Source organism: Montipora foliosa, chromosome 14, assembly GCF_036669935.1.
Source record: "Montipora foliosa isolate CH-2021 chromosome 14, ASM3666993v2, whole genome shotgun sequence".
Lineage (NCBI taxonomy): Eukaryota > Metazoa > Cnidaria > Anthozoa > Scleractinia > Acroporidae > Montipora > Montipora foliosa.
Genome location: NC_090882.1, coordinates 15,221,592 through 15,248,052, shown reverse-complemented (window position 1 = coordinate 15,248,052; position 26,461 = coordinate 15,221,592). Strand labels below are relative to the sequence as shown.

The window sequence follows — 26,461 nt, the reverse complement described above, 5'->3', positions numbered from 1 at the left end:
GAACAGAAACCCATTCCTTTTTAGCCACTGAAAGCGAAAACTTGCGAAACTTAAGTCGGATGTGAAGCTCTGTACCTTCGCAAGATATTCATCTGGACTTAAAGTCGGAATGGCCAGTCGGCGGAATTGAACGCTATGAATCAACTGGAAACTTTTTTTGTTCACAGAAAATGGCAATTTGTTTTCTACACTTACAGTGCAATGCACCTTACCGTGGCCACCCATTTGACAACCTACGCGTAAACACGTCAACTCAACCCATGCAACGGTGTTCAAATCACAACCGTACGAACTTTGCAAGGAGGCATACTTGTTAATGAAATTCGCACACCCTGATTGGCGGATAATTTGTAAAAAAAACCTCCTTAGGTGGCCACGGTAAGTCGCGTCGCACTGTAAAATTACTTTATACACAAGGGAAATTTTCTCCACTCTGGTTGACTGAGAGAAATGCAATTTATTGTTTTAAGAACATCTGCAGGTTGATATATTTGAAATAAAGGACAGAGCAGAGGTCATGTTGAGTTTAGCGATTTGCAGTTGCCAAGAAGTCTGAAGTAATCCAGGCTTGAACAGGATTGGAGATTGTGCTTATGCGAGAAAGTGCGAGTCGCAGTCGCGTTTCATGTGACGTGACTGGTGAACTTGGGTAATGAGCAGGTAATGTTCCTTCAACTGACCAATTTTTTTTTTCACTGTTCTTTTGGAGTTTGTGAAAGCGTAGTCATCTCTCTAACATGTTGGTCTCTTCTAAGACCTAATTTTCTGCGAAACCGACGAATGCTCTGAAAAAAGCTACAAAAGATGTAAATTGATCGACTCTACCTCATCCCCAGGGTCTTGTCGGCTTTCAACAAACTGGTGCTTCAAAGCCGAAAAGTCCCTGGGGACGAGCTACTTTAATCCCAGCAGCCCCTAGCAGCCAACAAATAGCTTCCAAGGAACAGAAGTTGCTCTCTAGTTTGCAGTCTGGATTTTTAATACGCACACTGACCGCCTCGATCTGCCGTCCTTTAATTAAGCCATAAGTTGAGTTACTATCGCACTAAGAAACTCATCAAATGATGTAGGCTCGGATTGAGTAGCGTATTCCTTGCCGCTCGCGGCTCCTCGATCACTTCCGCCTTGATGATTATGGACTTCGCGTGAATTTTACATACGAGTATGCAAGAAGGTAAGGGTGATTTTTTACATCTCAAATTAAAATTACTTTAGATTGCCTCCTTCGGTTTGACGTCCTTAAAAGCTTTTAACGTGATGAAGAAAATTTCTACGACGCCAGAAAAATCTCCAGCTGGCAGACCACCCTCTGCTGGATCTGTAGAAGGAGACATGGCAACAAAGAAGAATATTACGGCGGTTGCGATTTGCTCTGCAATAAAGTTTGAAAGCAAATAATTCAATGAAATATAGCATAAAGTGTACAATGAGACCTGTGTAATGTTTTTTGGTCGTTTCGAGCTGTTTTAGGCATCAATTTGAGAGATCTTGTCTCGACCGCTGGTTAGAGAGGGGAAACACTGATCCCTAGTCCATGGACTACCCAAATGCAGCATCACCACCGGTTAGATTTACAAGGCAGGCAACGCTGAGCCGCCGGCCGGTTGCCTCGTCTTGTTCAAGCTGGAACTGACGCCAAACTAGTGAAATTCTCACCTTGATGCTTAAAAACACCATCATCCGGTCGATTAGGGATGTCAACAAACCTTCGCCAAATTTGAAAATTCACCGAGAACTTAGGCGATCCTGAAATCCATAATAAAGCTTTTTCAACATGATCGTTGCAAGAAACCAGATCTAAGGAATTCGAGGCATTTGAGTCTACTCGAATCTATCATTCAGTGCTTTTAAACTTTCAACGGTCGCGAAAATGGAAACCCTTTGACAAGACCATTGGGTGGTTCACCTGTGCCCTGTAAGGGTACTGGTACGTGATTCAAATGATTTTATGTTATGGGATTTCAAGATTAATTTCCTTGAATTTCTTCGCATCTTATCAACTTGAAATAGTTGTCAAGGTGCTCTTCACCAATGCAATTTTCCACAGTTTTCAAAAGAGAAACTTGTTTTTCTCTCTTCCTCTTGCTCAACGTAACTGTCGTCGATAATCGAAATGTTTTGACACAGATGATAGGCGGTGTCTAGGAAACGCAGTAAATTTTTTGAGTAAATGGAACTTCTGACCAGCAACATTATTGCCATGATTTCCCTATGATTATCATGATATTATCATCCTATGCTCCTCTGCCCAAGATAATAAAAGTAACAGTGTCCAAAGTTAGAATTCTGTGCATGCCATTCGATTAAGATATTATTTTATCAGACTCAAAATAAGCCATTTCTAGCAATCTAGCTAGATAGCGATATGTTTCAACACAGGTTTTGAGGCTCATGCACATAAATCACAGAGGCAAAAAGTCATTATATTATTCATTTCTGAACTGAAATGGTCAGAATTTACCGGTAGTGACTGTAAACAAAGTGTTATTTTCTAGGTCTGAGTTTTTTTGGTCTGCATTTTCTAGGTCTGTGTTTTCTAGGTCTACGTTTTCTATGTAAGTCTGTGTTTTCTAGGTCTGTGGGTCTGCGTTTTCTAGACACCCTGACGATACAAAATGTAGCCGAGAAACCAAAAAAGAACCATGGCCATTCCCATATTATCTTCAATAGTGAACATGAAATATTTACATCATCAGTCCTTAAGGGTTCACGCAAAAAAAATAATCAGTCATAATTCACATGGCCTATGCACGGCCAGTTGTAAGGAACGTTTTTCCATTTCTAAACTATCCAGCAGTAAAAAAAAAAAAACAGAAGAAAAGAGTTTTTGATGATGACAGCATCGCTGCATCTGCCCTCTAGGAAATCATAGGTGAGAATGAGCTTTTGAATATAAAATCTTATAGGTGCACGCAGATGATGTAAGCAATTTACTTGGCTAAATCTTGCTCCTGACCATCCCCCAAAAAATTTTAAATTTGTTCAAAAAACATGGAGAAAAGGGTCAATTTTATTGGCATGCCAGAAAAAGAAGAAGGAGGAGAGCTGGCAATGTTTTCTGTGGAATTGAAGAAACCTCAGAGGACAGTTTCAATAGTTTGCATTTTCCAACATGTACATGTAAACAGAGAGAGAAATGAATGAAATTATTGAGAAAAGGCATTCTGAAAAAACGAAGAGAGCTACAAACTGGTCTGGGCGAACATTCAGAGGTAAATACCGGTATTGTACCAGATTTCATTGTAACTCTAACTCATGAAATAAATTTGAACTCTATTTCACAAACAAAAAGGCTGTAAAAATTAGGCATCTCATCTCTGAAACTGGAGCAGAATTTTAATCCTCCTGGCCCAGCTATAAATATTTAATAAAACAACTTGTTAATTCCTGGACAGACAAGAGAATACCGGCAGCAGCTTCTTTGGAGCCCTCTTCAACAATCACACCTGTAGTTGAACATTGCACATCACCATGAGTTCAAACCAGACACAAGCTCGTCAAGGTCATTGACTTAACCAATTTGTTTTTGAGATGCTGTTGCTCAATTCTCAGCTATTGGGCATGCCTGTAAACTAGCTGATACAGTTTGTTTGACGAAACGGTTTGATTCAGTATCTTTGCATCCATAAAGAGCTTTTTTTTTTCGAAATTAAGCTTATACTCTACCGGTTTCGTTGAACAAGCAACAACTTGAGTAACATCAACGAATGTAATGAAGCCATTGAAATGGGTGTCTGTAAGCTTTCAGTAGCACATGATAAAATGTTGAAAATGTTATAAAACAATAATTATTGTTAATTATACAATAACTATAGCTAGTAAATGTAATCATTAATTCAATTGGATGAGCATGCATGATATTCCCAATTTCAGAAAAGAACATTTATTTCAAGCAACTTCTGCAGTTTGCATTCAAAATTGGGAGTTTCAAGAAAATGTGAACCAAATGGTTTATATAACATTTTCATTAATTAAGGGAGTTTAAATGTTGTACAAAGAGAAATTCCCTCTGCTGCATGTACAGTTGTCCTCAATGCCTTGTTTATTTTGTTTCTGAAATGCACTTTGCCATGATTCACTGAGAACAAGGGTCAATATACTCGTATACATTTTTTTTCATTTTGTCATAGAGAGAGAAAAAAAGAGGACACTCCTATGGAACTCTCAATGTAAACTTGCTTGTTTTGATGCCTTTTACTTGTTTGCCATTTGTTTAATTCACAAATTAGCCTACATGTATGACAGTGTAGGGTAGCCATAGGTTAGGGCTACATGTACATGTGGGCTATTCAGAAATCTGCTTGCCTATGGGAAATGTGGAAAGCAGGAAAGAAAAGAAAAGAATTTTGGTCAGCAATAGTGTGATGCTATTAGTTGTCGGGCATGCCTGTAAACTAGCTGATACTAACAGCTAAGCGCATGTTCCCATGTAAAATGAAGTTTCAGTTTTCAGTTGCAGTTGCAAATCTTAATAGCACTCGTTTTTATACCTCCCAGCTCAAACAGGCGTAGTTCTGTTGTTGAATTTCATGCTCAGTTTTTTGTGGTTTTGAAAAAAGCATAGCCAAATGAATTATGCAAACCTACAGCTTCTTTGAAGCGCAATCCTTTGAAGAAGACCTGGCTTCCATTGGAGCGCCAGCAGTTGCTCACTTTTGTATCATTGGCTGTATTTCTTGTGTACATATAAAACTGATTAGTTGTAAGTGAAGTGAAATTGTTAAAAAAAGAACTTGGGTGTAAATATTTTCTGTCAAATCATTTGAAATGGTGTTTGTGTGCTTTGCAATTTCAAAACTTTTCTCTTGAGCATGCCCTTGGACCTCCCTAGGGAAAAGGAGCCTTCAAATCTTATTGAAAGCATTGAAGCTGTTTTTCTGATTTTAAATTTTGTTTTTTGCATGTGGACAGCTTGGAAGCTGGATATACAGTATATATTTTTTAATTCACATTTTTTTTGCATGTGGACCCATCAGAGGAACAGGAGGGGATCAATAACCGCAAAATGAACCCATTTCCTACTGAGAGCGAGACTTAGAAGATTTTACTCTGTCTAACGCCAGACAATTTTACTCATCGACGATTTTATTGGGGTACTTTAGGTGTGAATGATTTAGCAACATTGAGGTCCACTCAAATAAATATGTCCTCTTTAATGTCTAATCACTCTCTACATGGCTTCTGATAGGATGCGGAAAAAAATTAAAGATTACGCGGAAATTTTTGGCCATATTACGCGGAAACATGCGTTGATTATGCGGAAATTTAAACAAGTCATAAAACTAATAATTAGGCCCGTCCAATGTATTTACATGCTTACGGTAAATCCGTAATCGAAATTGCAACCAATACAATCGCATTTGTGACTGAATTTTTGCCCTTTGCGATTAAAATACATGGAGGAGTCACCAATTTGTGACCAGCTTTCACCGTTGAAATAAAAGGGTTAGCAGTTGGGATTTTGCCGCAACTTTTGGTAAAATAAATAAAGCGATAAAAAATTATTTTGTTTCTTGTCATGAATTTTGTTGCAATTTGGAGATAATGGAGCAAAATTGTAAAACCTTTTGAGCGCGATCCATTCCCTCGATCATTGACAATTTTCAGCGGTTTTTTTACACATGTATTGCGGGCTCATTGGCGAAAAAATGCGCGGAAACTGCTTACGATCTTTCTTACCAACTTTCATCTTGCAAACGATATGGTGTGTTTTCTTCAATGTTCAGGAAAATAAGCGTTTCAAAACAGTCAATTTCTTCGGCTTTTATGTTTTTGAGGATGTTAAGGAGCTGCTTTATCACTAATATTAGGTATTTCCTCTTTAATGTCTACTCACTCTGTATTCATTTCATGTTTTATACCTTTAAGTTAAGAATTAATGTCTGAAGAATTTTTGTTACAGAAATGGTCCTGTGGCTGGATTTGGAGGCAAGCCACCTTCAAGTCTTTCTCCCATTTGCAAGGTACTATTTATTGTAATACTGCAGCTCTAAAGAAAAGGAAAAAGGGAATTTTTTTTGATTAAATCAACAGTTGAGTGAAAAGTTCATACAGTCTCAAATACATCCATGAAGGATAATGCTAATGAGGAGAAAACTATGTGGGTGAAACAATTATGCAAAATCTTCAGGTGCAATAAGATTGAAAACCAGAATGCCTGCTGTGACTCAGACATGTTTCTCCATCTATATACACTTAATGTGTGTTCCCGAGGGAAACAGTTAGTTTTGGTTTCCCAAGAGTGCTGATGTCATCAGGACTTGAGGTAAACAAAACTAACGAGTTTCCTGAGGGACAAGACGTTAAGTGCTCTGTTATATATATATTTAGACTTTTCCTTCAATAATCGCAACAAAACATCTGGAGCAGGCAGCAACTGCGGAATTGTATCCTGTTCATGATACATTTGAATTTGATTAGGGGCATGTGACTAAGAATCAACCAATCACAGTGCTCCTTTTGTTGAGTGAAAGTCTAGGTATATAACAATGACATTTAAATGATATTTGAAGTGAGGTCAGAAAAATTAACTCCTACACAAATGTGTTTTATTATTTTTATTGATTTTCTCATTCTTAGGTATCTTACAACATGATTGTTTCTGCATTCAATGTGGATTTCTACAGAGATCGTAGACAAAACCCTCTTGTGTCTAAAGAAATTTTAATGATTCTTCTATACTTGCTATGTACTGTACATAACTCATTTATTTCTGTCATCCAGTAGAATAAAAGTAAAAGACTTCTGAATTACTACCATTTGCGTCCATCCTTGAAGCGTGACGAATTTTGCATGAAGTTTTACTTTTCAAGCGTTAACAGTTTGTCCGGTTATGTGTCACTTTTGACCAGTGAAATGTTGGCGGTTATGTTGTGAAATTGACAACATTTTTGACAGCGTACCAGCATGTTTCATTCACATGCTATCAAAGTTTTCAGTTTTTTGTGAGAGCGTTCGGGTTTCGCACGACCGCCATAATAACGTCTCTGCTCGTTTTGCAATGGAGACAAAAAAATTCAAAGTCAACAAGTTTAGAATGAGGTAAATTACCATCCAGGAGTCGCTTGAGATCCAGATTTTAAATGCTCCTTGAGACAAGGAAGAGCGTGTGTGCACAGAATGCCTCCTCCTACTAACTGTGCTCCTCGATCTTTCTAGTATCACTTCAGTTTCATGTATCTTTTTTATCGTAGTTGCTGAATCATGTATCTCTTCTTGGTAAAGTATACCAAATTCCATATTCCATGTCTTTGGAAACTCATGGGAGATAGATGTTTATAACTCTTCTAGATTCCTAGGCAAATTCATAAATATCTCCGCTCTCACGGAAAACCTGAATTTAACTTGAAGAGCATGTGAACAAAACATGCTGGTATGCTGTCAAAAACGTGGTCAATTTCAAAACATAACCGCCAACATTTCATTGGTCAAAAGTGACACATGACTGGACAAACCATTAACGTTTGAAAAGTAAAACTTCGCGCAAAATTCGTCATGTTTCAAGGATGGACGCATATGGTAGTATTAAATGGTCTTTGAAGAACAAAATTGAACTTACATGTATGTGAAGTGACATGAACAAAATAATGTAAGTAAATTACAGTGTAGCTTCATTATTCTTATCCACAGATTATGGAATGGTGGGAAGGTTATTCTGAAGGTTGTTTGTAAAAGCTTCCCAAGATTTCAATAATGTCAAAGGTAATTACTGTGGCAAGTTTCTTGCCAATTTTATTAGGAAGATTGATACATCTACTTATTGGCTTCAGTGCTGCTCTGCGACCCACATTTAAACAGTCGGGTATTTATCACTTGTGCTCATTAAAAGTGAAGGCAAGCATGATGTCGGTGAGTGCAGCTTGCTTAGTTAACCTCCATAGCTTACTTGGAGTACTTGCTCTGCTTATATAAGGCCAGCCACCCATGCATTTTTATGAACACGAATCACTTTCCCAGTCTGTGCTTATCCTTTACAAAATATGCCACTTTCACCACTGAAAAATTACATTTTGTAGTTCCACTCCCATTACTGCTACTTACTACTCCTACTCCTGCCTGTACTACTACTGCTGCTACAGTAACTGCTACCAAGATATCATACTTGTGTATGGACGTTATCTACATTGTAGATCCTCACCATTTAGAAGTAAAAATTGTCCCATGTCATCTTGTCCCATCACCATCATCGTCTCACTAACTCTGATAGAAGTTAAAAATCAAGGATCAACTTTAATCTTTAGCTCATCCCTAGGGGCATGGTGCCATCTAAAATTCCCATAACTACACACCTATGCACAAAAGTGTTAAGTTTTGCTTAATTTAATTTAGGCATATTTAAGACCAAGTCATTGCCAGACTAGTGTTTCACCAATGATACTCGCCCCAGGGAAGTTTGCATTACTGGCTTTGTAATTTGCTCGATTGCATTCTTTGTTGCTTCCCTCCGTCCCTCCGACATTGTGTTCATTCCACACTCTGGTTTTCAGTGAACATTGTATCAACATATGTAAGGAGGTTGGCTCTTGCTTGGTTTCCATGGTGACCTTCGTACTGAAGAGACTGCCTCGTTCAATAAACCTTTTTTCATGATGGCGGCCAAATAAAATCTTCTTTTGTTTTAATGGCAACAAACCTTTTTAGTTTTTTCAGCCATGCAGAAATTAATAGCTAGGTGGTGCTCTATTCTTCACTTAATGAATAAAAGCTGTTTTTCTCAATTTTGAAGAAATCTTCTAATAACTTGAAAGTGTGCGTAAAACGTCTACTTTGCTGTGCATGCTCAAGCCAACAATAAATTCGCATGTTCGGTGTAGAAATGAAGAAATAAATGATTCTTTTGAAGCTGATGAATGCATGTGTTAAGGACTTCTACTAGAGGGCATCATGGGAGAAGGGTGTGGTTGGGTCATTTGGACAAGGGATTTTAAAAAGGCATCACAGTCCGCAGGGGTCACAGAGACCAAACAAGGGTGTTGTCGGACATAGGCCACTTTCAAAAATACAATAATCTCTTTATTTAGCCTCCAAAATTTTGCATAAGCATTGTCTTCAGTTTCTCTTGGGACTTAAAATGATCCTAAGAGAAAAATAAAAGTGATGCCTATGCAAAATTTTATGGGCCAAACAAAGAGTATTACGGTATTTTTAAAAGGGGCCTATTGGGACACGTTGTCATTCATTCTCTTCCTTAGAGTCAGCTTTTCTTTCGGTCAACGCCAAGGACATGGACTCTGGCCACAACCAAAGGAGAATGTCTGCAAATCACAGACTTCCGGCTCTTCTGTGCTCTTCTTTTATCCTTAGCCTCTATGATGCTCTTCTGAATCCCTTATCCTAATGTCCTAACCACGGTTTTTGTCCGTCAACTCCTGTAGTGCTATTTAGAATATATTCCCATTCGAATGCTTTGACGTGTAAAACAATTTCCTTTCAAATAAAGTTTACCCCCACCCCATCTCCGCCTTTCAAGGACGGTATTTGCCCTCTGCCTCTGTATCGTTCATCAGTGCTCCATCGGTCCGGAGTGTTCCTTAGTTGGTGTTCCAGATTTTAGCATTTGCCATACTGTTTAATGACGTTTGAATGGCTACGCTAAAACTGAAGTTAAAAGGGCAGGCGAAGGGAGAGGGGGCGAGGAGAAGGAGTGAGAAACCGACTGCAATCAACTCCACAACATTTTTGAAACCTCCCATATCATTTCCAATCATGTGTGACGAAAACGGCTTTGATGTAAACTACCAACCAATCATAGCACGCCTTGTGTAAACAATGGTGGTAATACAATTAATTCGCTTGGGAAAAATTACAAGATCGAACTGAAAATTCAACTTACCATTAACGTTTAACTGTCTAATGTTTCATGTGTGTGCGATTCGTTGACAATGATATACAGCCAACAATCTTTTGTGGAAGTCACCAGAATGTCCTTTCAGCATGTTGAGAAATGCCTTGTCCAAGCTACCCGCAAGGAAGTTTCCAGATTTTTAGAAAATGGATTGTGGGCTCTTTATGCTCTGTTTTGTCTGTACACTTCAGTAAAAGGGAGCACTGTAAATTTTGACTGACAGGCTGATTTTTTGTGACACTTTATCAGCCAATCTGGAACAGGAGTATCAAAGATATTGTGAAGTTGATTGCAGGCGGTTTCTCACTCCTTCTCCTCACCCCCTCCTCATTCACATACTCTTTTGAATACGGTTTTCGCATGCCCATTTACATTTCAAACAATCTCTCGAAAGTCAACCCCGGTGGAAAGAAGCTTTGAAAATTCATCAAACCACCTGCTAACCAGGGCCCGGTTGTTCGAAAGCGGATTAACTTAATCCAGGATTAGCATAAACTATTGTTTCATGTTTTCAACTTTTTGGTGAAAATTTCTTTTGCTTATTTTTGTTTTTCAAGATTCACTTCATCTTATGTAATTTTTGCCGAATATCAGCATTGAACTGCATTTGGGAATAGAGAAATGAACTCCTTGGTTAATTTTTAATCTGGGATTAGCGTTAATCGGCCTTTGAACAACCGCGCCCAGGCTATTAGTGACTGAATCTTCATGTGACAGTTCACATGTTGTGCGGTTGCACTTAACAATAGCGGAATCTCTGTAAAGGAATGTGCGAGGTACAGTGGGCTTAAGTCACAGTCAGCAATCATATTATGGGTCATGCAGGCCTCTAGCCACATAACCACATACTTACTGGTTTATTCATTTAATCAATCACTTTCACCACAACAGAGAAACAGGAGTCTAACCATTTGCAGATGTAATAATTATTACAAAGGCAGCACTTTCTTCTCAGTTATTTAAAGACCCTGAGTGTTGGTCCGGCCGGAGTTGAACTCATGACCTCCCGCATGACAGCCCGGTGCTCAACCAACTGAGCCACCGGTGCGCGGTTTTCAAAAGCAGAGCTATATCGTTGATCTCTCTGGGCAAAATCAACTGTTACGCTTGTCTATGACCAACAGTCTACCTTTTTCAGTAGCAAGGTAATAAAATTCAATTTATTGATTTTGACTTCATGTTTATTAAAGGATCCCTCCTTTCCCAGCATCTCATCTTCTGCATCGCAGGAAGGCCATGAAAACAGGTCAGGCCAAGCAGCAAGGAGGAAACTTAAGGTTACTCTCCTGAGCAGTGAATGGCAATCTACAAAAGGAGGCTTGTCGACCATCAACAGAGAGCTTGCCATTCAGTTGGCAAAACATCAGAGTGTGGAAGTCAGTATGTACCTTCCTCAGTGCAGTGAAGAAGATGTGAAAATTGCTGAGGGATACCATGTTAAGCTCATACAGGCAAAAAAATTGGTAGGATATGAACCCATTGAATGGCTGTCATGTGCACCAGAAAACCACAAAATCGATTATGTGATTGGACATGGGCTTATACTTGGACGACAAGTGCAACTCATTCAGAAGCAACTAACATGTAAGTGGGTTCAGGTTGTGCATACAGCCCCTGAAGACCTAGGAATGTTCAAAAAATATGCAAATGCAATTTCCAGAGCAGAGGAAAAGCACAAGGCGGAAATAGAGTTGTGTGAGTTGGCAGATGAGGTTGTAGCAATTGGTCCCAAGTTGGCTGATGAGTACTCACGTTATCTCCGTCACTGCCATAGAGACCAATCTGTATTTGAAGTCACACCCAGCATTTTTTCTGAATTTTCTCTCGTAAAGCAAGCTGCGGAAGAAAGAAGGACATTTTGTGTTTTGGTTTTTGGGCGTGGTGACAATGAAGATTTTGAGTTGCAGGGTTATGACATTGCAGCCGAAGCCTTCTCTAAGTTAAAAAAAAAACCATTATACCAACTGGTCTTTGTTGGTGCACCACTTGGAAGAGAGGAGGAAGTAGCTGAGAAATTGTGTCAGCATGGCGTTGCACGAAGACAGCTGACAGTTCGCTCCTTTAAGGAAAGCAGAGAGGATCTCATCAGATTGTTTTATGAAGTAGATCTGTGCATAATGCCATCAAGAACTGAAGGTTTTGGTTTAGCTGCACTTGAAGCATTATCTGCAGGTCTTCCTATTCTTGTTAGTGGTAATTCTGGTTTTGGAGATGCTCTGCAGAATGTGCCACACGGTTCAAGTTGTGTAGTAAATTCTGAAGATCCTAAAGAATGGGCTAGGGCAATAAAAATTGTCTGTAAAAAGAGGAGGGATGTTCGACTAAAAGAGACGAAGGATCTTTGCATTGATTATGCTGAGGAGTACAGTTGGGAGAAACAGTGTGGTGAACTTGTGAGAAGGATGCTTGATGGTAAGTGAAATGACTTGTTACTTGGTACATTTGGGAAAGGGGTTAAATGAAGTTGAATGGTTTCTAGGGTGAAAAACTGTTGTTTTGTTTTTTTTTCAAGAAAATTAAAGGGGACATACTGTAATTTTTGGATGTACATTAATTTTGTAGAGGTCGCTAGCCCATTGACTTCTGAACTGCACCTGCCACCCCCCATTGATTAGTAAAGTCATCTGGTATTACACCAATCTGTTACGTCTTCCTCCTAGGAGTAAATGGGCCTTAATCACATGGCAGCCATGTCTCCTTAGGGATTGAAAACTTTTGTTTTTGGCCACCAAAACTCGTTTGGACCAAACATTTCAACTTGAGGCCTGGTTACAAAATCTATTGTCTGTGGCCAAGATAGCTGCCATGCAAATAAGGCCCATGTGTTGAGACTGGTTTTAAAACTTGACAGGCATCAGCTCCTTCAGCTTGAAAACAAGTATGGATGCCAATTGTGTACAGTGTAGTAGACTTCAAGCAGCAACAACAAGCAAGTGACACGTAACTGCAGTGCGATAATTATTGTTGTAATGATCAAATTATCCCATGTCCCGAAATTACAATGGTGCTTGAGCATCGTAGTACACAAAATTCTTTATTTTATACGTGTATGTGTGAGTTTGTTTTGAGTTGCTGACTTGAAAGTGGTGATGCAAAACTGTTTTTGTTTGTACAGTAGTGTGAAATTTGGCCCTTGTTTCTCTATTTCAAAATTATCTCTTTATTTGCATTGTTGTGGAGCAGGGGAGTATGTGTTGTGTGTAAACAATTTGGCTTCATTCATTGGTGATTTAGCAATTTAGTCCTGGCAACTCAGAAAGAATTAATTCTAATTGCACACATCTGTTTGAGCAGACGTTTTTTTACAGTACATGACAGACTAAGGTGCTGTTCTTATTTTTCTGGTAGCAACTCATCATGCAAGTGCAGGTGAGCAGGAATCGTTGTTGACAAGAAGTCACTTGCCAACGGCCATGGTGTGTGAAGCTTACTTAGAAACCACAGGTAAAGTCCTATTCTTCATTGCTAATTAATGTACAATTTCTCTTCCTGTGTAATATAGTCAAATTTGGTCATTTGGTTTGTAAGTTCTGACTTGTAAAGGAAGTTGCTTGATTGACGTCACATTTTAACTTTGGGTTACTCAGATAAAAGAGGAAAAAGACCCTTGCATCCAAGTGTCACCCCAACATCAAAGAAACAAAGACGTGATTCAGGCATCTGCAGAGGTAAGGCCTCATGTCTAGTTGATGGAATGATAGGCTATTAAGTGAAAAGAGACATTGTGTGTTAAGTCATGTTATACTGGGAGATCCATAATGCAATTGAGGCATCTTTGGCATAGTAATCTAAAATGCATTTAAATACCTTATGTGTAATTTCAATTATTTTTTCTCGGAATAGGTGTATTGGAAAGACAAACTGCAGAAATGCAACCAAGACATGGTACAGAAAACCGTAAAGGTGAGGCTTCATGTTTAGTTTCCAAAGCGAGGAATGGATTAAAGGATGGCAATATCCAATAAGGCTGGAGAGTCAGTGATAGTTACAATTCCCCACATTTTAAACTCCGCAGTGACTTTATAAAATAACGCTCGTTTCGAAGATCACTGTCTTTCACAAAGGAAATGCTTTTCAGAATAACATTACGATTGCCCAAGTGACCATGGTTTGTAGGGCAGCGCTGGCGCAGTGATGAGAGGACTCGCCTCCCACCAAAGTGGCCTGGGTTCGATTCCTAGCTCGGCGTCATACGTGGGTTGAGTTTGTTGGTTCTGTACTCTGCGTTTTTGGGAAGAATCCATGAATGAGCTTTTAAAAAGCCCTTCTCCTTTATACTTTTGTAGCATTAAATATTGCCCAAATTTTTAGTGACAGTTTATAATAAAATCTGGGTCTTAAAGTTCCATTTAACCTCCCACAAGAGGATGGGATTGTTCAGTCAGCGGTTCATTCACTGGGTATCACCAACAAGATAAGATTTTAATTGTGGCCTATTTTTGTGTCATTTCCATGCAGCCGCCATTGCTGACTCTGTGGTCGTGAAATTGCTAAGGGAAGTGTACAAAAGACGTGCTGAGTTCAGTCCGCTTCCTTGGAACAAAGGCATGAAGTTACATTTGGATAGAGTTTACACTAGACTAAAAATTGTCTCGAGACCGAAAGGAGGTGGTCACTTTGGAGGCTCAGAAATAGACATGGGTGACATTTTTTGTTGTAATAAAGGTGAAGATTCCATGGCTCTAGCAGAGGGAAGTCCGGGAATCGGCAAAACCACCCTCTGTCTTAAACTTGCTTATGACTGGGCAAATGAATCAATGCCTTCTACTTTTCCTGTCTTCGAACTTGTTTTGTTGCTCAAATGTAGAGACTTGGACGGGGAAATAATGGAAGCCATCTTTGAACAACTTCTACCCGTAGACATGGAGGAAAAGACCAAGAAAAGACTACGAAACTTTATCGAAGACATCAACAGCCAGGAAAGAATTCTTATCATTTTGGATGGATTGGACGAGCTCCCTGAAAGATCAAAGCATCACTTGGACAAACTTCTCGACCGACGAGTTTTACCGTTTTGCTATGTGTTGGCCACAACTCGACAAGAAAAAGGAATTGAAGCCCGGAAACAATTTGCATTTGATATTTGTCTTCAAATTGAAGGATTCAGTGAAGAGGATTCGTTGGAGTACATTAGGAAATATTTTAAGAGTGTTGATCCACCCAAGGGAGAGAGGCTTGTTGACGAAATAAGAGAAAACACTATCTTGCATGCCCTACCACACAATCCTCTAAATTTACTTCTCCTTTGCGTTGTTTATGAAGATCATGAAGGAAAGCTGCCGTCTTCCCGTACTAATCTCTATCAAGTCATTGTCCAATGTCTGTTGAAAAGATATTGTGAGAAGAACAGTGTAAAGGCTTGTGAAGAGGACAGGGATTTGGAAAAGCAATTTGAAGCGGACATCCTTGTTCTGGGAGAGTTGGCTTGGAAGTGTTTGTTGAATGATCGTCATAGTTTTCGGGAAAATGAATTAAAAGAGTTTGAAAGAAGTGATGACAAATTGGTAGTTCGTTATCTCGGCCTTGTATACAAAGAAGAAAGTTTGAAGAGATTGAAGCCACAACATGAATACTTCTTTCTTCACAAGTCGTTCCAAGAATACCTTGCGGCGTCATACATTGCGCATAAGTTACGAAGCAACCAGTTTAACGTATTTGAACATGTGCTCTTTCATCAGGTGGTGAAGAAATTTCCGCAAGTGTTTTTATTTGTGTGTGGAATACTGCGTGAGGAGGCACGTATTCTATTCACACAGATTGGTGATAAGCTGAAGAGTAACTGGGACTGGTATGAATGCGAAAGAACTGAAGCGAATTTCTTTGTTGAGGGCTTTAGTGAAAGTGGAAACCCTGAACTAATGGCAGAAGCTTTGTTCTCATTCATACCTTTTCCACGGGCCGTACAGTTATCCTTACTTTTGGATGAAGGGCGTGTTTCACAAGGGCATTGGAACGTAGTTAGAGTTTTAAGGGCATGTACAGGCTTTTCCAAAGTTCAGACGCCTGAAGTTCACATTCAAATGCCTCGTGCTGTCTTCCCTAGAAATTTCCGTCAATTACAGTCTCTTCCAAAATTAAAGAAGCTCTACATCTTTCCTAGATATTTTGATGAGGAAGGATTTGAAGCAGACGATGATTGGGAGAGTGTTGCTGAATACCTGAAAGCAAGCGAGACCTTAGAGGAACTGACGTTTTCTCTGTGGAATGAGTTGAGCGATGGCTGGGCCAGTGCCCTTAATGCTGGATTATGTGCGGATACACCACTGTCATCTGTTGGTCTCAAGTTTCATGGTTCATTGAGTGAAACTGCCATAAAAGCTTTAGAGAATCTCTTACATAACAAATCTCTGTCCTCTCTTTCTATACATATCTGCGGAGATATGCAAGACTCGCTTGCTGTGGCCCTAGCAACAGGCCTTGCAGGTCAAATTGCAGTCAAGGTCCTTGATTTGTGTGTTGACGGAAAGCTGAGTCTTTATGGTGCTAATTTAATTGAGCGAGGTATCGTGGAAAATAATTCCCTTACTAAGTTGATTGTTTCTCTTCGTGGAGAGGTTCCTGATAATTGGCCGGCGGTTGGGAGGAATATTCATTCACGAATAGGAAGGGAAACATCCGCTTCATTTGCTCTCTACCCAAATACCTTCGGCAAAGTGACAGCCGCTCAGGTGACACAGTGTTGTCCTTTTAAGATAACAGATGGATTACTTGCACAACAAAACGTCACTTTAAATGTTTGGGGTGAATTGGGTGGTGATGGTGCAGAAGCTTTACTTGAAGGCTTATCGTGCAGCCCTGTGTCTCACCTGACACTGGACATCCACGGAAAGTTAACCGATGGCATTCTTAACTTCACAGCAAGATGGGTTGACGAACGAAATACACTGTCCTCCTTAACTATCAACACTTGGGAACAGTTAACCAAAGAGGAGAAAAATCTTTTCGAGGAACTTAAATTAGACAAGAATCCAGCAGTTACCCACAATGTGCGTGGCGTTCCTTCTCCTCCAGAGCAATCCCTTGATGACGAATTTGTCTCCATTCACGACCTTGAATCTCTCATTGCGCTCTTTAAGGAAGCAAAATATACCGGAAAACAACATCTCAGTGCAACAATCAGCAATAAGAGAGGCGGCGACGACGACGTTGACGACGACGATTACGACGACGACGGCGCTGACAACGCTGAAGAGTGCAATGGCTATTTAGTGGATGTTTTCCCAAGAGAGGAAGCTCTCAAGAACAGTGATTTGGGCAACGGCGTGGATGCTGGAGCAGCAAGCAATATCTCACTGATTTCTCGCCCTCCAGAAAATATCAAGTATACCAACTTTAGTCGTGAATCAGAAGATGGTCTTGATCACGTCTTGGCAAGTAACACCACACTGAATGCTCTCAGTTTGACATTCAGTGACGAGAACATGAGCTATTTATGCGCACCCCTGCTGAGAAATGGTTTGGCATGCAACACATCACTGAATACTCTCACTTTGAGATTAAAGATAGACAGCACGATGGGGTGCTCATGGTTACGCCTGCTGGTCGATGGTTTGGAATTCAACACATCACTGAAGAATCTCACTGTAATTGTAATATATAACGTTCCTCGCTGGATGGCCGGTAGAGAAAGCCTTGGCAATGGTTTGGAACGCAACACATCACTGAAGAATCTCACTCTGATAATTGAAAATTACAGCAATGTGCCGGTATTGGAACATAACCTGTGCATTGATTGGGCACAAAATACATCAGTGGAGAATCTCTTTCTAACAGTTAACAACTACTTACGTGTCAGGAAAGTCAGTCTAGGCAGAGAGTTTGCACGCAAGAAATCACTGAAGAATCTCACTTTGACAATTAACAACTTCGGCGAATTGAATCTTCACTGGGAATGCTGTGGCTTGGAAAACGAGTCACTAAATGATTTCTCTCTGACAATTAATAACTACGGCGATATATGTGATGATAGTATCTTCGAAGGATTTTTGTCTCAATTTAAGTCTTTAACTATGTTTAATTTGACACTCAACTTATGTGGCAACGGAGGGGAAAACATTTTAGATGGTCTTTTGGAGGAAGCGATGAGAAGTGAATCACTTGAGACACTGAGATTGAAAGTTAACGATCCAGAAATTGCAAATGGCAGCTGTGGATACGACTTCAGCGAATTTGTGGTAATGTTTCCATCACTTTCGCTCATAGAAGTAACTATCAGCTTTGATGGTGTGGAGGAAGAAGACGAAGAAGAAGAAGAGGAGGAGGAGGAGGAGGAAGAGGAAGAAGAAGAAGAAGAAGACTTTATTTATCCACGGTTGTCTCATCAGGCATACCTATAGTAATTAATTAAAATTTTAAATTTAAAATTACAACTAATTATATATTACTACTTTTTACTTCTTTACTAATATAAAGTATAAAATATAAAACCCTGCTTTCCACGAGAGCCGTGCATTTCTAATCTAAAAACTATAACTAATTGTAGTGAAATGACCCGACTACCGCAGCCCGGCTTTGAAGCTTTCTAGTGTTTCTGCTTGCCGTAATCCAACTGGCAGACTATTCCAAAGCACCGCACCAGTATAGCTAAATCAAGTGAAGCTATGATCTTCGCAGTTATGAGAGCAATTTTTGCAATTGCGTAAAGAAGCCTAAAAAATTCAGGACTTTAAACGGGGTTTTGAACCCGTGACCTCGCGAGTTCGGTACGACGCTCTAACCAACTGAGCTATGAAGCCACTGACGTTGAGAGCTGATCATTTGTGGGTTCTAATGGTCCCGTGAGGAATGAATCAGTGATGAAATGGTATATGAAATGAATCATATATGAACTGCGGATATGAAATCAAGTGAATCTATGATCTTCTCAGTTATGAGAGCAATTTTTGCAATTGCGTAAAGAAGCCTGAAAAATTCAGGACGGGGTTTGAACCCGTGACCAGCTCCCAACGTCAGTGGCTTCATGGCTCAGTTGGTTAGAGCGTCGCACCGGAATCGCGAGGTCACGGGTTCAAACCCCGTTGAAGTCCTGAATTTCTCAGGCTTCTTTACGCAATTGCAAAAATTGCTCTCATAACTGCGAAGATCATAGCTTCATTTGATTTCATATCATATCAGTTCATATATGATTCATTTCATATATCATTTCATCAGTATAGCTAAAGCTATTTTGCAAGTAGTTCATGCGGGGCTTTGGAATATTTAGTTTGCCCTCGGCGTCTCTCAGGGAGTATACGGTGTCACCCTGTATAAACATGGATCGCATATATTTAGGAGCGAGTCCATTTAAACATTTGTAAACCATGACAGCCTTATGAAAGCTTTTGCCAGCTAAGAATTTCAATAAGAGGATCAAGTTGTCGGTCAGTGCCTCTGTTTTTTTTTGTAGCAATTGCGGAACTTCCAAGGCTCGATTACCAGCTGCTGTTTCGGGAAATGAGCCGGCGCTCACTCCCGAAATCTCGGCTGGACGCGTGAGGTGAGCAATTGTTAATCTCCGCCAATCAGAAACTCGCCTGCACAAATCCGTCTGGCATAAATTATATGTTTTGGCGGCAAAGGTATTCTTTGACCCGGCCTGTTCGAGGTTTACAGTGCTTTAAGGTAGGAAACATCCAAGATTGCGACAACGAAAAGTGTTCGAGAAGCTGGACAATGGGAATTGTGTCGTTTTCTACCGCCTGAGTTCGCAAACTTCACTGATTTCCCAGATGGCGCCAAGGTCAAAATACGGCTTTCAAATCCATTGCTATTGCAATTTTCTCCTCATACTTCGCTAATGTAAGAGCTAGTAAAATTCCTCAAGATCAATTGAAAGTACTGCTGAGTTTATTGCTGGCAAAACGAGGGGGTCGATGAGGTCGACTGAGAGCTAAAGCAGCCGAAGATTTCGTTGATGATTCGCCGGTTGAATTCAAACTCACATCGATCATTTAACCACAAACTCATGCTCGTATCATCTGGAAACTTCGCACAGACGTTTTAAGCATTGTTATGTAATTTCTGTTTTCTTAAAATCAGTGTTTTTGGGATGTCTAATGCTATTTCCCCGCCACTATTAACTTCGCATAAATTATATTTTGAATTTACGTCACAGACACAATCTATCGCTCACGCGTGCAGCCGTCTCTTCTCGGGGAGGATACCCGAACTCGAGTGAGCGGCGGAAATCGAGCCTAGGAACTTCCATGCGATCGCAAATTGTCGCCGCTTGCGAGAAAATAGTCTCGCTCTCGGATAATATCGTTCGAAGAGAGAAGAGGGAAATACCTATCAAATTTCTTCTATTTTGTTCTGGAAAATGCCCTTTTTCTCAATAGTGGACTTCATTCCCTTTGCTACTGTCGGCTTGACTTAAACAACTGGGTATGAAGAAAGCGCCGACGCTTTCTTCGAGCGAAAAGTCTTTGCCCCCTTTATGTAATGTATTGTTATGTAATGTTTGCAGAATGAACTTAAGAAATGAATTTACTGTAATGTAAAGTACTGTATGGAGAATGATTTTGAGAGAAAATTTGGTAAAGTCAGATATTTTTATGGTAATTTATACAGTGGAACCCGTGACTGTGAACATTAAATGACTAACCAGTCTCTTATAAGGACTTCAAGTTGTAAATTGCGCCGATCAGTGAGGTGATTTCTCTTGGTTATTCTGCATGCATAACATTTTGCATAATTATGCCTTGACTCCAAATACCCTCGTCATTAGTTTAATCTTGTATCTGATACATCAATCATTGCTTTCGATGCAGTCAAGTGGTTGAATTAGTAGTTGTTATGAGCAAAATCAGGGAATTTACTCACCAATCTCGTCGCCAGAGCCCACGTGTCTTTTGGTCAACGCCAAGACACGGAGCCCGGGAGTAATCAATTTTCAGAAATGTGTTGATTGGCTGATTGATTTGTAAAATAGCTTGTACTTTGCGAATATGGCGCAAAAAACTCTAACTAAACTTCTAAACATGGAGATTTGTCGCTGCTGTTCAAACCATTGGGTTCCAATGATCGCCCCATTTCACTTTTCGGTGAAACTGGAACTCCTAGAATCTTGGAGTTCCGGAAATTGATTATTCCAGAGCTCCGTGTCTTGGTGCTGACCAGAAGATACGAGGGCTCTGGGAACGAGATTGTTTACTCACAAGCCTTTTCATGCGACAGAGCAAGCGCAAGTGAGACGTTGGCCTTTCAGTTTAATTTGTCTTGATGTCAACAAATTACTAATTATCTTTATTCTCCTAGAGGTGATTTGTTTTCAAATTTGGAAAAACTACCGCATCAATAAATTGGTTGCCGTGAAAGCTGATGTTTTCGTCCTGTCAAAGCGTCAGACGCACTATGAATGAAACCACCCCGTCCCCTGCATTCTTTACAATTTGAGTTGAGTTGCCGTTGAAGATGACTGGCAACGCCCAAGGAGCTTGTAAAACACTTCCATGGCGATCAAAGATGACCAAAGATCTTGAAACCAAGGAAGATAAACAACGTGCTAGAAAATAGCATAAACGAATTCAAGCCTGCAAGCGGCTGTCGTTTGTAGTACTAATTTTCGCAGAGCCTTGTATGCTTTGGTGGACGAAGGGCAAGTAATCCACGCTCACCAAAGTTACAGCACCTTTTATAGAGTGTGTTGGTCAACTTCGTGTCAAAGCCCAGGCGTTGATGTGACGCAAGGGAACCAGATATGTGACGTTGTACCACAATGGTGGCACAACATTACTTTGGTTAAGCCTCAAGAGAGACTGCTGGCGAGGAACAAGGCCAGTTCATATGCGCCAGCAGTCTGTCAATCAAAAACAACTGTGTCTTATGTTCCTTATTTCCTATTGGGCAACCCTCACTTGATTGATCCCAGCTACCAAATTGAAGCTATTGAGTTGTGTCGCTGATGCGCATATTCCTGCTCTCGCCCTTGCATTTTTCAGGTTTGTTTTTACTCAAAATGTAACCTAACGGTTGTTGCCTGTGACTGAAGGAACATTTTTTTCCCGCACGTCCTAGGTTGCGTTACGTAATGTAGACCTTTGGAGCACAAGAGAGCGAAACACGTAGCAGAGGTATCTGTTTGCGAAAGTTCCTTTGGTTATTCATAAGTTCCAACCACCGTAACAAAATTACTTCTTGATTGAAACAGATTTTCTTGATTCACGCTCGTATTTTTATTTCCTACCAGCCAATCAAAACGTGTGTCTGACAATAGATCACCAATCAAAATTCGTGTGATGTCATAGCTGGGTTTTCATACTCTCATCTAAACACACATATTGACCAATGAGAGTGCGCGCACTATCCTAATTATTTTATAAATAGCAATAGCAATGCTTCTTTTGAAATCCACCTTAGTTAAAATCGTTAGGGTTAGTTTTACGACTAAGCAAATAGTTGAAAAAATGTATCACTACCAAGCTAGTTAAACTTAAAGATGAAGTTTACTCATAAGAAGACGTTGAGGAATGCTGTGTTTTCTTGTTTTCTTAGGATTTTTTGCAGTGGTCTGTGGTTTTTTGGGGGTAGTCTCAGGAACAGTTCATATTACTGGTTTTGCTAATTTGAAGACTGGTTAAGGTTTACACTGCAACCAGATTGACAATCAGGCATAGTTTGATGCTGCGCTGGTTTGCAGAAATTTGAAATGAATGCAGATTAAAAAGTTAAAATTCAAAGACCCAACGGCTTATCTCTAATATAAGATAGCTAGTATGCGCGTTATGATTGGCTAATTTAGCGGGCCATATTATACAGTACGGCCCGCTGTATAGCCTGCTAAATTTGAAATTTTGAAACAATACTTTCTTAGCACGTTTTTCATATTGTTTTCGGGTGTATGTGAAATACACTTGTGGAACTACTTGAAATCTTGTAAGCAACTATTTCCAAAAGGCAATTCTCTACTTCTCCAAATCCCATAATACACCTCTTTTACCCCCCCCCCCCCCCCCAAAATTGGCATAATCATTGTTTTCGATTTCTCTTGGGACATAAAGATCAATGTCCAAAGAGAAATCCAAAATAATGATTATGCCAAATTTTTGGGGATAAACAAGATGTATTATGGGATTAGAGAAAGTAGAGAAAAGGCTTTATTCGTTTTTCAGATTCTTCATGGTTCTCAATAAAAATTTTTGTAGGCGGCAAAACCTGAAGAGAAGGCGGAGAATGGGCAACGCGCACAAAAGGTGCGCTTTCCAAGGGCCGAAGGCCTGAGCTTGTAGCGAAAGGGGGCGGGGGGGGGGGGGGGGGAGAGGAGGTCTGGGGGCATCCTCCCCCGGGAAAGTTTCGAAAGTTGGACCTCTTAGAGAATTCATTTCTTGTATTCTGGATCACGAATTAGGGTATGTGAATACAACACTCATATAGTTAAATGTTGGCTTTTTTGTTCAGAGTACATTAATACTATTTTATTAGGCGGCCATTTATGGATAAAGGTCTGTGAAGGTGAAATCAACTTTGAAAAATATTTTATAGAAGTAATAAAGGACTTTTTCCATGTTTCCATATACAGCCTCATGTAAAAAAAGGGGGAGTTGAGAGAATGCTCGACCGTTGTGTAAACCTTGACAGCATCTCAGGTTTGCATAACTGTCTCGAATTCTCCCAACTCCCCCTCATGTTTAGATGAGGCCATGGAAACACGGAAAACGTCCTCTATTTCTTAATCAAAACTCTAGACTTAAGGAAATGTTAAGAAATTTTCATCTTCCCTTACCATCTTTATGTTGATCTCCCAGAAGTTCATTCTCATTTCTTTGTTAATCTGCGACTTTACTCGAATGTGGAGTTCCTGTTGCAGCTTTTTCATCAATCTCAGACAATACGCCCGCTATGATTATTCGCGACCTTCAGATTGAAGTACGAGAACGAATACGAGTACGAGTTTTTCGCATTTCATTCAAAGAACGAATTTTTTCGAAATGCGCATGCTCAGAACTGAGTATTCGTTGTCGTAGTCGTTCTCCTACTTCAATCTGAAAGTCGCTAATAATGATAGCGAGCGTACTGTCCGAGATTTATGATAAATCTGCAACATCCCACAGCTTCGATCTCTGGAAATATTTCCCGTATTAATTTAAGATTTCCTGTCCTAATTTAGCGGGCCGTATTCTTGAGTACAGCCCGCTGTCCGGTCCGCTAAATTTGAAATATTTATACAACATATTCTAGCAAGTTTTTTATGTTCATTACATGATTTTCTCGGTCTGTACCGTAAGTTACGCATCCTCGTTTTCCCGTCGATTTATAGCTCGCATAAATCAACGAAAAAAACTGGATCCTTAACTGACAGTAATGACCTCGAACTCGGTTAGTAAGAGGTATTGATTTCCCGCTTTTCAGTTGCGTGCGAAGGTGCGGAAGCTCCCAAGAAACTAGGACGCAACGCACTAAGGCACCAAAGAGCAGAAAGCACCAAAGTCCGCTCCAAACAATAGGTGGTTTTCAACCAATCAATGTGAGACTGAGGTGACAATGGTGTAATGTACAAATGCTGGTGGACGAACAAAAGAAGCTAACGACAGATCTTTTGTTTGAGTCAACCAACTTGGCGGCGATGACGTCACATGAAAACCACCTATCAGGGAGCTTAAGGAAACGACGGAAGGAATCCGGAAGTAAATATTTCTCTGCTCGCACTGAGGCGTACGGCCCTCATACGGGGGTTTTCCCAATAGTTTTAAGCCCCGGCTACACGTTCAAACATTGTTATATAACATTTGTTGTTGGATCAACAATGTTAGAACGTGTAGCATGCATGTTTGATGACGTTTGTTCAACATTTTTTGTTGGAGGAATGTTTCGATCAACCTTTTTCTCCAACATACAACAAATTTTGAAGCGCGACTAGCCGCCCTTTCAACAACAACAACAACAACAACAACAACAACAATTCTTTATTACCATTAACGTTACAATTATTTACATCAAATGAGAATACGAAACAAACAAATAGAAGGGTACTGGCAACCTAAAATAACCAGTATACAAATTGACTTTGCTAAAATAGGTCGGAGTCACCCTACACACATACATACAAGCACACACACGGACCCATCCGCATGGGTGCACACGCTTAAATTATAATACATTAAATAAACATAGATATCTAGATATAAAAATACTGATATCATCATTATACGAAAAAGAGAAAAGAGAAATTCCATACTAGTGATCAATTGATAAGAAAAGTCATTATGACAAAAGATGAAAAAACTAGCCTGTTCACTTTTGTAGAAAGTTCCTCTTTAGGTTTTGAAATGCTGTATGGCAGACTAAAGTATCCAACATTGTTAGAAACGTTCTTATAGCAATGTTGGGACGTGTTCTTCTAACAATGTTATAACGTGTAGCCGGGGCTTTACAATCAAAACGCGCGCGGGGCCGTATGGGCCATATGATAACATGCAATAGTTACGTGACAGGTGAAATGTGGAAGACGGTTTTATGGTAAGAGAAACGTCCTCCAACCCGCCAACTATTTTTTAACGGTTCTGTTGGAATTTGCGTAAGCTTAAGTGCTCACTCTAGCCTGTTGGTCTCTTCCAATCGGAGTTATTGAAATCCAAAGTTATATTAAATCCAAACAAAAGAAAATGGCCGGTGTAAACTCGCGTTTCGCCAGCATTTCTGAATCGGAATACTGAGAATACAAGATGATGCTGTACCAGAGAACACAAAGAGGGAAGACTTCATATTTTCGCCAACCAGTGTTTGACTTCGTTTTTCAGATAATTATTGCTAAAAATTAAACCATCTTCACACCAACGATTTCTTCTATTCGGAGTAATTCTACTTTGTACACTGAGAGTTCTACTCGGCTACAAGAAAACACGACGGGCCATATAGGCCCTTCCACCTGACGGTTTTTGACGCCATCTTGGCTTGGGGGCAAACACGGCTAAATTTACAGTAAATGTATAGGATTTTGGCCGACTTTGAACCGCTGTGGCGCCGCAGAGACGGAGATTTCTACTGTGAAAGTGTCTTTTAAATTTAAAAGACATTTATGCTGAGATTATGTTCATGAAATATAAAGAATACGCTTCGCGGCTTGGCCAATATTTTGCCGCTATTCACCCCGATTTCAAAGAATAATTTTTAAATATATGGTTACAGATAAATACTATTTACAATTCTTCTCTTCAAGCCCCACCCCTGTCGATTGGAAACGCTTCTTGGACTTCTCGGGCTTTGCCTATAGGCCATTCCGGAATTGAGAAGGGAACTGGGGCGAGTTTCAAATTTGAACAAATCGATAAATTGGTTCCATCGCATGAAAGATAACATTGAACTCTTCTTTTTTTTTTTTACGATTTCTGTAATATTCATAAAAATAGGCAAACAAAATGATTTTCACCTCTCCTTTTACCAAACAGTAGAAACATGACAGGATTTTTCAGTTGTCCCAAATCTGATAGAATTTTTTTAAGAGTTTATATGGTTTTGGAGGACGCAGCCTCAGAATTAGAGACCTTTGTATGGATTTTAAACTATGTTTTTAAGTTGGTAACTTAGTCTCTGTTCGACCTAAAAGCATTAAACTTGGACGGATGACCAATCTCAAATTCATGTGATGGTGTCAATTTATGGATTTGTTCAAATTTGAAACTCGCCTCAGCTCCCTGCGCAAAT

At 39.9% G+C, this 26,461-nt stretch overlaps 1 protein-coding gene and 1 non-coding gene across 2 annotated transcripts; both read left to right on the top strand.

The window, feature by feature from the left end:
• The first annotated feature begins 950 nt into the window (after window positions 1–950).
• LOC137984644 (uncharacterized) lies at window positions 951–21,143 on the top strand. The gene is made up of 8 exons (XM_068831864.1): window positions 951–1,174; window positions 5,903–5,963; window positions 7,630–7,701; window positions 11,035–12,256; window positions 13,193–13,288; window positions 13,432–13,512; window positions 13,688–13,747; window positions 14,303–21,143. The coding sequence occupies exons 3-8, from the start codon at window positions 7,693–7,695 to the stop codon at window positions 18,178–18,180; spliced, it is 5,346 nt and encodes a 1,781-aa protein (XP_068687965.1). The 5' UTR covers window positions 951–1,174; window positions 5,903–5,963; window positions 7,630–7,692; the 3' UTR covers window positions 18,181–21,143.
• Trnas-gga (transfer RNA serine (anticodon GGA)) lies at window positions 18,798–18,870 on the top strand. Its single transcript has one exon. It is a non-coding gene; the product is annotated as a tRNA-Ser (tRNA).
• Window positions 21,144–26,461: the final 5,318 nt, after the last annotated feature.